The sequence below is a fragment of the Poromitra crassiceps genome, assembly GCF_964638095.1.
Source record: "Poromitra crassiceps genome assembly, chromosome: 1".
NCBI classification, from domain to species: domain Eukaryota; kingdom Metazoa; phylum Chordata; class Actinopteri; order Beryciformes; family Melamphaidae; genus Poromitra; species Poromitra crassiceps.
Window position 1 is genome coordinate 88,647,229 of NC_139623.1, and position 14,854 is coordinate 88,662,082.

A 14,854-nucleotide genomic window follows, 5' to 3' on the forward strand; every position below is an offset into this window, starting at 1 on the left:
CAGAAATAAACATAGACTGTCAGACTTTGACTGTGTATGAAATGGTATTGTGTGATAAGCATACCGTTTTATTCCTCTTCTCTACTCTCTTCATGAGCTATCTCAATCTAACACATGGGAAAGTCAGGGAGACCAATTAGACTTGATTGCAGGTTTTGGTGGTAACCTTGATAAATACAGTGAGGTCTCTGAAGGTATTATGGCCTCACAGTAATCAGTGTTTTCTTTGGTCTCTGGCACCCCTCAAACTGCCCAGCTGTGATTTAAAGTACTGTAGCCAAGTGGCGTTTTTTTGTCTTGGAGAGACCTCACAAGTGACACACACGCACACGCGCGCACGCACGCACGCACACACACACACACACACACACACACACACACACACACACACACACACACACGCACACACGCACACACGCACACACGCACACACGCACACACACACACACACACACACACACAGACCTCACAAGTGACACACACGCACACGCGCACGCGCGCACGCACGCACGCACGCACACACACACACACACACACACACACACACACACACACACACACACACACACACACACACACACACACACACACACACACACACACACACACACACACACACACACACACACACACACACCACTGGTGCCTTTAACAGCTAAAGACATGGTGGTGCGTTTGCCCAGCACAGCGAGGTGCGAAACGCAAGCAAAACACATCCATTACTGTGTGTGTGTGTGTGTGTGTGTCTGTCTGTATGGGTGTGTGGCTCTAGGGACACTTGGCCACACAGCTGCAGTGGTCTCCACTGGAACGTACAGGCTTCAAGAGATCCACACACACACACACACACACACACACACACACACACACACACACACACACACACACACACACACACACACACACACACAAACATACCACATGTAGACATGCGCTCATGATGCAGGGAGCTGCCCAGTAAACCACAGGCTAACTGTCAGCTCCACTGCAGCAGCAGTTGGGGGTTCAGTGCCTTGTTTGGGGGAACCTCAGCAGTTGATTGTGTGTGTGTGTGTGTGTGGGGGGGGGGGGGGGGGGGAGTTGTCACAAGCCTGCTTCTTACCTCCACCGGGTGGTCATGCTGTTCAGCCTCATTCGTCTGTTTGTTTGTTTTTGTTTGTCCACAGGATATCTTAAAAAGTTATGAAAACTTTTGAACAAAACTTTGTGGAAAAGTAGGTCATGGGCCAACTTAGACCTGATTAACTTTCCACACCCGCTGGCCAAAAGGGGCCATGGCAACAGGTGTGGCCAATCACATAAAATGTGTTGAACAGATTCACATACCATCACGAAACTTTGTAGAAAGGTTGGCGGAGGTATGCACTCTACCGAGTCCCCTGTAGTTGTTAATAATGTTATAGCTTATTGTACAGTATGTATAGTATGTATGATAAACATATGAACATGAACTAGTACAGGAAGTACAGTATGTGTGTAGGCATTTATCTAATGCTGTTACCCAGATCATCTTACATCCAATAATAGAACAAGCATAAACTCCTGGCTCACCATCATCACACGTTAGCCAGACGTTCTTCTTCTGTTGCACTATGCCTAACACTCACAGCAGAAGTTCTTATGTTGCACTATGCCTAACACTCACAGCAGAAGTTATTCTGTTGCACTATGCCTAACACTCACAGAAGTTCTTCTGTTGCACTATGCCTAACATTCACAGAAGTTCTTCTGTTGCACTATGCCTAACACTCACAGAAGTTCTTATGTTGCACTATGCCTAACACTCACAGCAGAAGTTATTCTGTTGCACTATGCCTAACACTCACAGAAGTTCTTATGTTGCACTATGCCTAACACTCACAGCAGAAGTTATTCTGTTGCACTATGCCTAACACTCACAGCAGAAGTTATTCTGTTGCACTATGCCTAACACTCACAGAAGTTCTTCTGTTGCACTATGCCTAACATTCACAGAAGTTCTTATGTTGCACTATGCCTAACACTCACAGCAGAAGTTATTCTGTTGCACTATGCCTAACACTCACAGCAGAAGTTATTCTGTTGCACTATGCCTAACACTCACGGCAGAAGTTCTTCTGTTGCACTATAACACTCACAGAAGTTCTTCTGTTGCACTATGCCTAACATTCACAGCCGTTTGCATTCCATACTTCGACTTGCCCTCTCATGACTCCCCTGTGTTACAGGACAGGAGGCCACAGTGAAGGCTTTCCCAGCTGCTGTCTGCTATCACATGGCTGTCTGTCAGCAGCACAGGCCTGCCTGCAAAATAAACATACTCTCTCTCTGTCGCTCTCTCTCTCTGTCGCTTTCTCTCTCTTTCCCAGCATCTCTCACCCTCTGTCTCGCTCTCTTTCTCCTCACAGACAGTGCACTCTTCTTTGTCTTTCTTCCTTCTTTTTTGTGGCATGCACATGCACACACAGACTAATACACACACACACACACACACACACACACACACGCGCACACACACATGCACACACACACACACACACACACACACACACACACACACACACACATGCACGTGCACACATACACACAGATAAGCAGCAATTGGAACAGAGTGATATAGCGTAAATAATGGCCAGGCATGTGCAGAGGGGGGTACTAGGAGTGCCCAAGCACATGCCCATTTATTTATTTTTACAGTGAAGGCATGCCCAGCACCCTTCAAGAAGAACTTATAATAATGTCTAATGTCTAATAAAATGTCTGGACAGTTTACACATGTTGACCTTTCAACCAGAAGTTAATTAATCGTCTGCGTCTCTGTGACGTGCACAATATTTTTTCCCCAGGATGGCGACGGCATGACCCGCCCTTCTCTGCCTCTGATTGGCCTAGCGTCAAACGTTGTTGATCCAATCACATTCGCTTGGCTATCCTATCCTGCGTCTTTCCTCATCTCCTGCGCCAATCAGAGGCAGAGATGGGCGGATCATTACTTCGCCATCCTGCCCACTGCCCAGCTGCCGAGCTCCGACTGACTGGCGGATCAGCAACAGTGAAACCGCCCCGCACCGCGGTGTTGTGCCCTTTTTTAAATGTTGAGCCCCTGCCCCTCTAAGGGTCTCTCTGCACGGCCCTGATAATGACCTATTCTAAGTGTGACCAAAATTTTAACTAAACACTGCAATGGCAACCCCATTTGAATTCCAGGCGACCCTACTTAGGGTCACGACCCCAAGGTTAGGAACCACTGACCTAAGCCGAGACCGAGTCAAGACCGAGACCAAGACCGAGGGGGGGGGGGGGGGGGCGAGACCGAGACCAGACCAATGCGAGACCATTTTCATTACTCTAATGATGGCTTAACCTTTACACATCATTGCTCTGATAACGAAAAATTCTTTGGGAATTTTTGTAAAATAAAAATGGCTGTACACAGTATATACTCAGTGACAGAAGGCAATCATTTGATCTGAAACACTGCAATTCCATATCACTGACCTTCAGAAAGGCTCAACACAGTGGGCAGAATGAAGTGTAAAAACACCTTACTGCTGCTTATGAGTCCCCCAAACTGTCAGCCACTGATTGGTAAATGACACAATAGCCTATGTAATAACCTGTATGATGATACAGTATATGATATGTATGTTGGAGTATGCTGTTCATTAAGCATTAGTCTAGTGGTTATGTTGAAACAAACATTTATTTGAAAATAATTTCACACAATGGAAGACAGGGTTTTTGCTGGCTCAGAATGGGCCTTGTGGTCTTTACTGGTCATGAAATACAATCCTGAGTCTGGCTTGTCTGAGACCAAGACCAAGGGAGGACGAGTCCAAGACGAGACTGAAATCAAAATGTGGTCTCAAGACCGGTCTTGAGTACTCCAACACTACTGAACAGCCAGTTACTGCTACTAGAAATCCCAAAGGCCAGTTTAATGAGTTAAGCATGCAGTAACACAAGGTTAGGGGTTTGATTCCACTGGTGCCACGCATGCAGTCATGGGTATTGCAACAAGGCACTCTAAAAAATATATAAAAGCACTTAATAGAATATGTCATGTCATGTCGTTATGTTATGTTAAACTATGTTATGTTATGTTAAACTTATACTATGCTAAACTGTGTGGGGAAGCCGGCCCGAGTGGCAAGGAAGGTGGTAGGCAGACTCAGCAGACAACTTCAGTTCTCAAAGATGGAGATTTATTTTGACAGGACTTCCAGTTACAGATTAAGAGACAAAACACAAAGAAAACAACTCGCCAAATGAACTAATAGAACCGCAAAATGAAGGCACGTGGTTATGGCAGCACGGCCTGACCTGTCTCTCAGAGGAGCAAAACCCAACTGGCTTTATAGGGTGTCAAATTGACACCTAGACTCACATCAGTCTACACCATTGCATTAACCTCGCGTCACCAGGCTCTTCTCGGCGAGAAAGAGCCTGGCTTCCGCTCACAATTGATTTTGTCACCCTACCTGGTTCCGGCCTAGAGCCCGCCCTAGACAGGAAGGGCAGCGTTTCTAGCTCGTCAACTTTCACGTTAACTTGACAATTTGACCCAAGTATCAGAACGGCAAACAACAAAACAAAAGATGGACGTACCGTACGACGTTTTTGAAGAAGTTATTTTAGAAACATTGCGGATTCACAATCTCACATCTTTTAAGCCAATACAGAAGCTTTGCATCAGACAATTACCGTAATCGAGGCAAGAGACGTCAAGCTAACGGCAACAAAGACGTATTTTGGCGCACTGCCTTCCGGTGTTCATTCTGGTTCCGTGGTTTACGCCCCATGACAAAAAGCGGGATGAAAGGTGCCCAGACTACCATTGCATTGAAGGTTCAACTAAAAAGTCACATTAATACAAATACATCAAATAACATGCTAAGACTCATTTGCAAGCTCATTCACACAGCTAAATGGCTCTACAAAGACAAATAATCCTACAGTTACTCTAAACCAGCATCTAATGAACTAAAAGAAACATTTGTACAAGAAAGAAAACCTTTCCACTTGGTTTGGCCCAGTCGCATCACCAACACCACAAAATGGAGGAAGTGCTCAGAGCAGGCCCCTCCCCAAACAAAAGTCCCACATGGTGATGCTGAACAAATTGGTGAGGATGAACAAAGAACAAACAATTAACAATGTTTAACCTGCAACTCAATAAAGGTGATTGAAACTAATGTATGGCTGTATGTGTGCTTTAACGTATCCATAATGGTTTGATGTAAACTGTAACATAATGCCAAAAAACAAACCCGGGATAGTAAGGTGCAATTTTTACCAAAAGCAAAGGTAAATTATGGCCAAATGAAACTTGTAGAAATAAGCTGAATATTTGAGACACAAGTGGTGAGTTCTCATCCACTTTGTCACAAACTGTTATGTTATGTTATGTTATGTTATGTTATGTTATGTTATGTTAAACTCCAACACTGTAAATGTGTACAAGATGTATAAAAATAAGATCATAGACAGCTGCTATAATTCATCCAACGAGTTAGAAGATCGAACCCAGAACTTGGAGTCCAAGGACTGGTTGAAAAGAGGAAAAAGACACTGAAGAGACTATTCCAGGCAAATTAGCAACACCAAATGCAGACACTGAAAGACACAGAGCATCCTGCTAGAAGAGAGGTTTGAGGCAGAGAGGGAGCAACTGGCCCAGAAGGAGAGAGAGCGAGGGCTGACAGTTCATCTGCCAAACAGCCTTCAACTGCAGTCCGAGAGGGCCTCAGACAAGCCCTGTGAAGGTTGAAGGTCAGAAGGTGACGCATCACCTTCTGACCAACATCACCCTGAGCCAAGAAATCCTTGATGGCCACCAAGAAGCTCGAAGACTCCCTGAAAATCCCGGGGAATCCCATCTTGGAGGGAGTGTAACACCCATTCCAAACCCTGACTGTAAGGCATCCTACTTGGTACCTTTTTTCATGGTTTGTTGTTCCATTGCACTGCAGGACTTGTTTTTGTGAAAGTCAGGGTGCAGCTATGTACTAACCTACACCTGATGCCAATCAAGTCAAGCAGGAAGAAGCCATGATTCAAGACGCGTTGTTCGCCACAATATTTTATACAGTAAATATTCAACCAAAAGGTCGATCTACTCCTGGTGTGCACTGGACTACTTTGATTCATCGATAAATTCTGTTTGATACTGACTGATGGTCGCATTGGGCACTATGCGATATGAAGAAGACATTGTTCTAATCTAGGCTAAGCATAGTGGAAGAAAAAGGGATTGTATCTATTATGCTTTAACAGGGACGAGCTTCATGAATACCATTCAGAGAACCTACATCACTGATCTGCAGCTACCCAGGAATGTATATGAGGCTGATTTGTGTATGAAATGATGAATCACAATTGAGAAGTTTTGTGTGAACACACAACTGAGAAGAACATCTGCCACCAATACAGACAGAACTAGAATAAACTAAAATGGGTTGGCTGTAAGAGCAGATGGAAAGTGCACCACTGTATATACCAATACAGTTGATGACACATGGACAGTTGTCCAAGTTTACAGTGGACTACTGTAAGTGTGTAAGTGGACAAATGAGCACAGTCAACAACGATGTCATAGGTCAAACAAAATAAGTAACTTGTACGAAAATGGTGCTCATCAACTTGCTAGAAAGAGGAGCACAGGGGAAAGTTTTAGGACGTTGGTCACAGGTGAGAAAACACTGCAGTGAATTGAAAGATGCTTGATAACCAGCTGTTGAGGATTAGAACGGTTTGCTACAGGCTACAGTCAACATTTGTGGCAAGTGAACAGCTGTTGTCAAACAGGTGAGCCTACAGAACCAAATGATCTGTGTACTGATATAGATACAGTAGAGCAGTGGAGTGGTACTCAACCGTTTCCCTACTCAAGAGCCACATTGACCCGAAAAGAATCTTTGCAAGAAAAAAAGTCCCTTTCCTCCCATTATTTGTTCTTACATTTTTATTTATTTATTTATTTTAAGTAGGACTTAAAAGAGCCACAACTACCCACAAAGGAGCCACATGTGGCTCTAGAGCCTTGGGTTGAATATCACTGCAGTAGAGTGTACTGATACAGATACAAGTAGAGTGTACTGATACACTCTACTGCAGGGGAGGGGGAGGGGGAATTAACCAATAGCTGTCACAATGAAACTTCCCCAGTTGATTATTTATTAAGTAATTAAGACTAAGAATTTTTGTATTACAAGTTTTCTGAAATTGTATGTTTTAATATGCAAATGAGGCATTCTCTACTTAAATATGTGCTAATTTGCATACATTTCCAGAACATAAATCTGAACATTGGATAAAGCCAAGTTCAAAATGATTGTTTAATTTTCTTGACATATTAGAGTAAAAAAAAATTACACTGGGGATTTTGGATATCTCTTCTTATCACTCCATAAATCAGAAAATATTGTCAACAGTCATCAACCCATCTTTGCCATGTTTCTAGGAATAAAATGTGATATAAATCAGACTATGAATGATATATCAACAAACCCCTGTGTAAAAAATCTTCAGAATATAGATATGAATAAAACTGGAAGGTTTGGTGAATGTGAGTGCTACTAAAGTGGAGATTTTTGACTCAGAGTTTGAGGAAAAACTCATTTTGAGAAAACAGCCTTTAAAGGATGCACATGGTTTTGGTAAACTTCTAAAATGATCTGGCACACAACTTAAAGTGTTGCCCTTAAATAACTCCTCGGGATGAAACCAGTATGTCTGATGGAAATAAGGTTAGGGAAGCTAAAGTCAATTTTAGGCCATTTTAGGCTATTGTTTGTCTAATAGGCTGTTCACATTCACATAGCATTTTTTCTCTGCCTTTTTCTCATCAAAAGCAACGGGAAGCGACCGCAAGGTGCAGAAAAGGCATGCCGCTCCTGAGAAGCGCTCCTGAGAAGCGCTGCAGCTGGCATATTTCTCCTCGGAGCGGAGTTCGGAGAAAGTCAAAGTGCCCCGTAGAGGAATAGGACTAGTGCTGCACGATTTGGGGGAAAGGTGCAATTTCTTTCAAAAAAAATAAAACATTGCAAGAACAGAATACAGCATTTTTTTTTAATAATAAAATCATTACCAATTATATAGCCATGTACTCTTCACAACATCCTGTGATATCAGTCTATGTTTGAGACATTTGCCTGTCCCAAACATGGAAAAAAGAAAACACCAGAAAAACAGAAACTGCAGCACTGTGTGTAGGCTGTGTAAGATGGATCAGACTGCAAAGTTAGTTATATGTCTGTCCAGTAATACACTGAGTAATACATCCCATTTATTTATTTTGTAGCGACAGATGGCCTTAAACACCACACTCACGTGACTCTTCTTTTTTTTTAGAGAGAGAGGGGCGAGGTAACGTGCATCTGCAGACTTTATCGAGGGACCATGAAGGCATCATGTGACAGCTGAGTACCCCCTCTCGGCGCCACCGAGCGAATTGAATGACAAAGGACATATGATAGATAATTCGCACACAGTAGAGCACAGTACACATGGACGAACCAGATGGACTTGAGTACTAGCGTTAACGTTACTTACTGAATGTGAAGAATGTTAATCGTTTTATTTGTTTAACCTTAAAACAATTCTGGTTTCTAGTCAAAGTGTGAGTCGGTAACCACGATAGCCGTAAAGGTAAAGGTAAAGTCCCACTCATTGTCACACACCTGAGTGTGCGAAATTTGTTCTCCGCATTTGACCCATCCCCTGGGGGAGCGGTGAGCAGCAGCAGCGCCGCGCTTGGGAATCATATGGTGATCTAACCCCCCAATTCCAACCCTTTTTTGATGCTGAGTGCCAAGCAGGGAGGCAAATGGGTCCCATTTTTATAGTCTTTTGTATGACTCGGCTGGGGATCGAACTCACGACCTCCCAGTCTCAGGGCGGACACTCAAACCACAAGGCCACTGAGCTTACACTCACTGCAAACATTCATCTGTTAAGTTAGCTTAGGAAATTGAGCAAAAACAAAGTGTTAACAATACCATATTAGCCTGGGAGAGGCTAACGTTAGCTATTAAATGCCATAGTAGGCTAGCAAGACATACTGGTCCATAAGCCACATTATTAAAACATGTTTAACACGGATGTGTTTTTTTATGACCAAACCTATACCCAAGTTGTTTCACTTGCCTAACCATTAAAATAACCAACCTTCAAGGTGTAACGTTAATTCATGTTTAAATTTGGGTGAGAAAGGTCAGCAAGCGCATTAGCGCAGGCCTTCAGTGTTTCCAAGCTCACATCTGGCCAAGCAGACAGACCTAATGCAATTTTAAACTCTATATCTCATGACATGTTTTAAGAAGTAAACAGTGGTCTGTCTAAGAGGAGAGAGAAAAGACAGACGTGAGCGAGAAAACATCTCACAAACACTGGTATTTCCCATCAACATTACCATGGAATTTATAGCCCGTCGTGAGGAAAATGGGACATTCAAGGTATGTTGCAATTGCTTGTGGTACACTTGGCCTTGCTGCATTGAACATAAACTTCACAGATGAGACGATTTCCACATTCTCTGGGCAGATGAAATGTCTGGAGAGTCATACAGTTCTGATTCAAGGTTTAGGATCAGAGCCAGAGCCCCTTGACTCTGTAAGCTTCTGTACTTGCAATATGCTTTGAAAACCCTTCATCTCTATTACAATCAGAGAGCTTGGGTCTGGGCCATGTCCAAATCTCAGTAAAGCATTGCACAGGACTCTTAAAATATTCCTTTGTCATGACTTGGAGAAAGTCCATCTTGTTTTATTAGGAACATCTTGCATTGCTCATGAGCATGGACCCTAGGAGCGGTCAGTTCCTCCTTTGTAACCACTGTCTCCCTTTTCGGGAATGTATTTCTCACTCACCACTGCTGCATGAGTCTCATATGGCCTACAGTATGTCAAACTAAGCTGAGTCTCATATAGCCTACAGTAGATCAAACTAAGCTGAGTCTCATATAGCCTACAGTAGGTCAAACTAAGCTGAGTCTCATATAGCCTACAATAGGTCAAAGTAAGCTGAGTCTCATATAACCTACAGTAGGTCAAACTAAGCTGAGTCTCATATAACCTACAGTAGGTCAAAGTAAGCTGAGTCTCATATAACCTACAGTAGGTCAAACTAAGCTGAGTCTCATATAACCTACAGTAGGTCAAAGTAAGCTGAGTCTCATATAGCCTACAGTAGGTCAAAGTAAGCTGAGTCTCATATAACCTACAGTAGGTCAAAGTAAGCTGAGTCTCATATAACCTACAGTAGGTCAAACTAAGCTGAGTCTCATATAACCTACAGTAGGTCAAACTAAGCTGAGTCTCATATAACCTACAGTAGGTCAAACTAAGCTGAGTCTCATATAACCTACAGTAGGTCAAAGTAAGCTGAGTCTCATATAACCTACAGTAGGTCAAACTAAGCTGAGTCTCATATAACCTACAGTAGGTCAAAGTAAGCTGAGTCTCATATAACCTACAGTAGGTCAAACTAAGCTGAGTCTCATATAACCTACAGTAGGTCAAACTAAGCTGAGTCTCATATAACCTACAGTAGGTCAAACTAAGCTGAGTCTCATATAACCTACAGTAGGTCAAAGTAAGCTGAGTCTCATATAACCTACAGTAGGTCAAACTAAGCTGAGTCTCATATAACCTACAGTAGGTCAAAGTAAGCTGAGTCTCATATAGCCTACAGTAGGTCAAAGTAAGCTGAGTCTCATATAGCCTACAGTAGGTCAAAGTAAGCTGAGTCTCATATAACCTACAGTAGGTCAAAGTAAGCTGAGTCTCATATAACCTACAGTAGGTCAAAGTAAGCTGAGTCTCATATAGCCTACAGTAGGTCAAAGTAAGCTGAATCATACCTGGTTGCCTTGCAGACTATACTTTGGAAAGAGAGCAAAATTGCCTGGAAAGGTCTCCAGAGGCAATCTCCGAATCATTCTCATCATCAATACAAATCAAACGCACGAGTTGACAGCAGACAAACAAAGGCAACCATGAACAAGGTTGCCCTTGTGCCCCATCACCAACAGAGCAGCATCGCTGGAGAGGGCAGGCCAAGCATCTATAGATGTCTTTCATGACTGTTGGAGCCAACTTTGTGGATCTTGCGACCATAGGCGCCGATTTATGTTTCTGCCAGTGGGTGTCCATGCCAACACAAGCCACAAGCACCAACCCCCCCCCCCCCCCCCCCCCCCCCATGCTATAGTGTGGCAGCCAAAAAAACTTGGCCACTTGAAGCCAGATTAGAGGAATATTAACATTAAGATTAGACAGTTGTGATGTAATTATTCAGTCGCCTTTTCTCACTCACCTCCATGTCACCTCTCCCTGCCCTGAGTCAGGCCCTCTGATTACACAATCATTTTGTGCCCAGACAGACCAAACCAGTTTGGACCAACTTGTTCCCACTCCGATATATCTAATAATATATATCGTCATCCTGTCCTCTTTTCCCCTTCCTCTTTGAGCACTGCAATCTGGGCTTGCTAAACCCTGATGTCATCTGCTATTAATTTATGCATTTACTTTTGCTACTAGGACATCCAAGCAAGTTCTGACAGAGAGCAATGCCATTGGAGCATTGGACAAACACATTTGCATATTTCCCCCAGCATGCCTTGTTCCTTACAAACTTTTGACATGGAAGTAACCAAATTAAATAAGTGGTGGCTGGAAATAATCATTAGCCTATTCTTAGTTAAACATGCAGTTTTGGAACATTCAATAAAGACAAATAAAAAATAGACTATGACTCCCTAAATGATACACACATGGTATGAGAGTGGTATATATACACATCACATCAATATACATTTCAGTGTAGAATGGTTAGTTCCTTGCTCTGCTCTCCCCTAGGAGCGCCGGGAGCAGGGGATTTGTCCTTCTTAATGTATATATTGCCATTACGGACAGACACGTGGCATTGTCTGCATATAAATTCTCTCTCGCTCCCCCCATTTCCCCTGGATGCTCGGCTCCCTCCGTGGGTGCTCGGGCCCCGGGGCACCCACGGTTTCGGCACCTATGCTTGTGACTGCACTGCGACTGTGGTGTGGCATCTACTACATAGCTGTTGCTATTTTTACGTCTCAAATTCTAATCAAAAACGGACTTCAGACTCACACTCTAGATTTGATATCTATTATGCTGTTGCAGCTCCCGCCTTTTCCCATAAAAGAACATAAAAACACAGACACTTTCCAAACTTGTCACGTCCTTAAAATCGTAATAATTTGCATAGATACCTTACTTTTAATGGATTTTGGTCTAGTTTCGGTCTGTAGGACTCCAAGAGAAACCATAGTGGATGAATAAATGTGTTGTAGCATTCGCACCCCTGATTTGAAATCCAGCCTGCATGTTGCATCCGGTCTTGTAGCTATAAGAAATGTGCTGCTAGGTCTCTAACTGTAAATGCAGATTCAATCCTACACTATCTGCATTATGATTATATTATAGCGTAATATTTCCAGATACTATATTTCATTAAGTGCCAAATTGGTATTTGCTTGCAGGGATTCAAACTTTTGCGGGCCGTATGACTCAGTCCTTTAAACTACACAGTATCATCTGCAGAGGATACGAAGCAGATGGAGAACAGGTCCTAGGCAGCATAATCTCACTTTTTTGTTAATGAATGGATCCAATTTGTGGTTTTAAAGTGTCTAAAATGGTTGGACATAATCCACGAGTGGATTTGAGTGGTGTTGAAACCGCAGTGTTGAACCATGTGTGATAAAGTGATAATTTTGATCAAGGTTCAGGGTGAGATCATTCCCAAATATAAGCAGTGGGGATGTCCAGGTGATCCATTTTCTTCACCATGAAATAGATAAGGAAACGGGAGCCCAGAATCCACCAAATTTGCCCTTAAATGGTAACGTGCTCTTTGCACTCTGAGATAGGAGCCCCCATGATTTCACATACCATTATTCATAACTGCAGTGAGGTCAATCAATGACATGCTGAGGTTTGTTTTAATTTTCACATAGGCTGCCTACATGCTACATTCATACTGAGTGCATGGCATTTGCATTAACATCTAATCCAGTGGTTCCCAAATTTGAAAAGGGGGCCCCAGGGACCACCACCAGAGTGAGGAGTTTCCAAAATGAGAAATAATGTAGGCCTAGTTTTAATTGCACTGTTTCACTCCCTAGAAGTTAGCATTGCAGGAAAATATAGCTATAAGAATGACGAATGATTGATCACAGGTTACACTCCCAAAATACACAGTCAGTGCGTTCTCTTCTCAAATCAGGGGGCTTTGGTCGAATGCAGATCAATTTGGTGGATCCTAGTGTATCGCACTTTAACATAAGAGAAAACACTCCAAAGCAGCACTTACTGTCTGCCGGAAGCCATAGTCGTCGCCGCCGTTTGGTGCGTCCGAGGCTTGGCGCAGCGGGCGGAGGGCTCCCCAAGCCGGCCGTCTGGCCAGTGGAGAGTCGCCGAGGCAGAGCGCGCTGAGCACCCGGCACTCCTGTCTCTGCTTCAGCAGCTCCAGCTCGCACAGCCCGGCCAGGCTGGCCTCCAGACGCTCCTTGCTCCGACTGCGCTCCGTTTTCATGGGACCGAGAGAAAATCCTGGGAACAAGACTCCGAAGGTCCCCGTGAGCCCCTGCAAAGACATCCCGTAGGCTATAGCTCCCCGGCTGCCTCTGGTTCTGTTCACCACACTGCGCACTCACTGCTGTCTGTCTGTGCAGTCTCACTTGGACAGCTGTGAGTGCAGCCTACAAGGGGGAGGCAGCCTCATGCTGCCTGTTGTTGGCCCAAAATCCAAGCACCGGTAATTAGTTCATATTAATCCCACACATACCTAATAAATTATGAACTAATTAATGACTAATGGCATAATAATGTCAAACCAAAAATAATAAATGATTATAAACAACAACAACAAATAGGCTTATGTTTGATTTGGGACATAACTGGAGATTATGGCTTTACTCTGTGGTCTGAAAACTGAGTAGGGACGAGCTTTCAGCAAAAATAAATAAATTGTAAAAAAAAAAAAATCCATTGAAGAGCGCTATAGGCTTACTGTAAAAAAAAAAAAATCCATTGAAGAGCGCTATAGGCTTACAACCAAAGAATGGTAGCCAACTTTTGTGTTGGGAAAGTCTACAGCAGGATAGGTTATTGCTGCTGATCTTTATTAGCCATACATTCACCCCACCTAGTGGTGATGAGTAGCCTATGTACCTACAGCACAAAAGAGAGCTACATTTTACTGTAGCCTAAGGCTGGTGAAACTTTCAGCCAGACAACTAGTTGCAGGTTGCAAATGGCATGAAACATAATTTTCATGCAACTTGACATTTACATAAAGCAATTCAAAAATAATATAATCATATAATCATGCAACACGGTAGTTTGTTTCACTAATGTTTAATCTGTCATATTATTTTTCCTTTTCTCTATCTTGCTACAATAGATTACGTATAAATTATGTATCGTTTTCTAGCTGGATAATATCAATTCGGATGTGTTGTATCATGTCCTTTTCTGCCACTGGCTAGCTATTTCTGAGGGGAGTCATACACACCAAAGTAAAAGTTAAAGCAATAAACAAACAGAACAAAAGGTGCATCCGTGGTGGGAGAGCAGCTGAAGGCAGGTGCACCCAATCAGCCTGAGCCTTGACCCCAACGCCAGGCTCTTTCAAGATGAGGCCAGGAGAGTGGGACGGTCGTCACAAAAGCTAAAATCATGGGTAAATTCGTGAATTGAATCTGAGACGCTCTACACTAAAATGAGAGCGCGGCTGTTCGCTGTATTCCAACAGCGCTCCCAATCTATCTTCTTCTATTCTTCTATCTTCTAAACATAGATTTGAGCAAGTGGGCAATGTTCTCTGTTTGTTC

At 43.2% G+C, this 14,854-nt stretch overlaps 1 protein-coding gene across 1 annotated transcript in view; it reads right to left on the bottom strand.

Annotated features, from left to right (window-relative positions):
* The window catches only part of LOC310797756 (uncharacterized protein), a gene marked incomplete at both ends in the record, with an annotated part of 67,932 nt that extends 54,315 nt beyond the window's left edge, over positions 1–13,617 (bottom strand). Inside the window, one exon of the mRNA XM_083660180.1 lies at positions 13,333–13,617. Within this exon, the coding sequence (XP_083516306.1) occupies positions 13,333–13,617 (285 nt within the window). The remainder of the gene's footprint in view (positions 1–13,332) is intronic.
* Between the last annotated feature and the right edge of the window lie 1,237 nt (positions 13,618–14,854).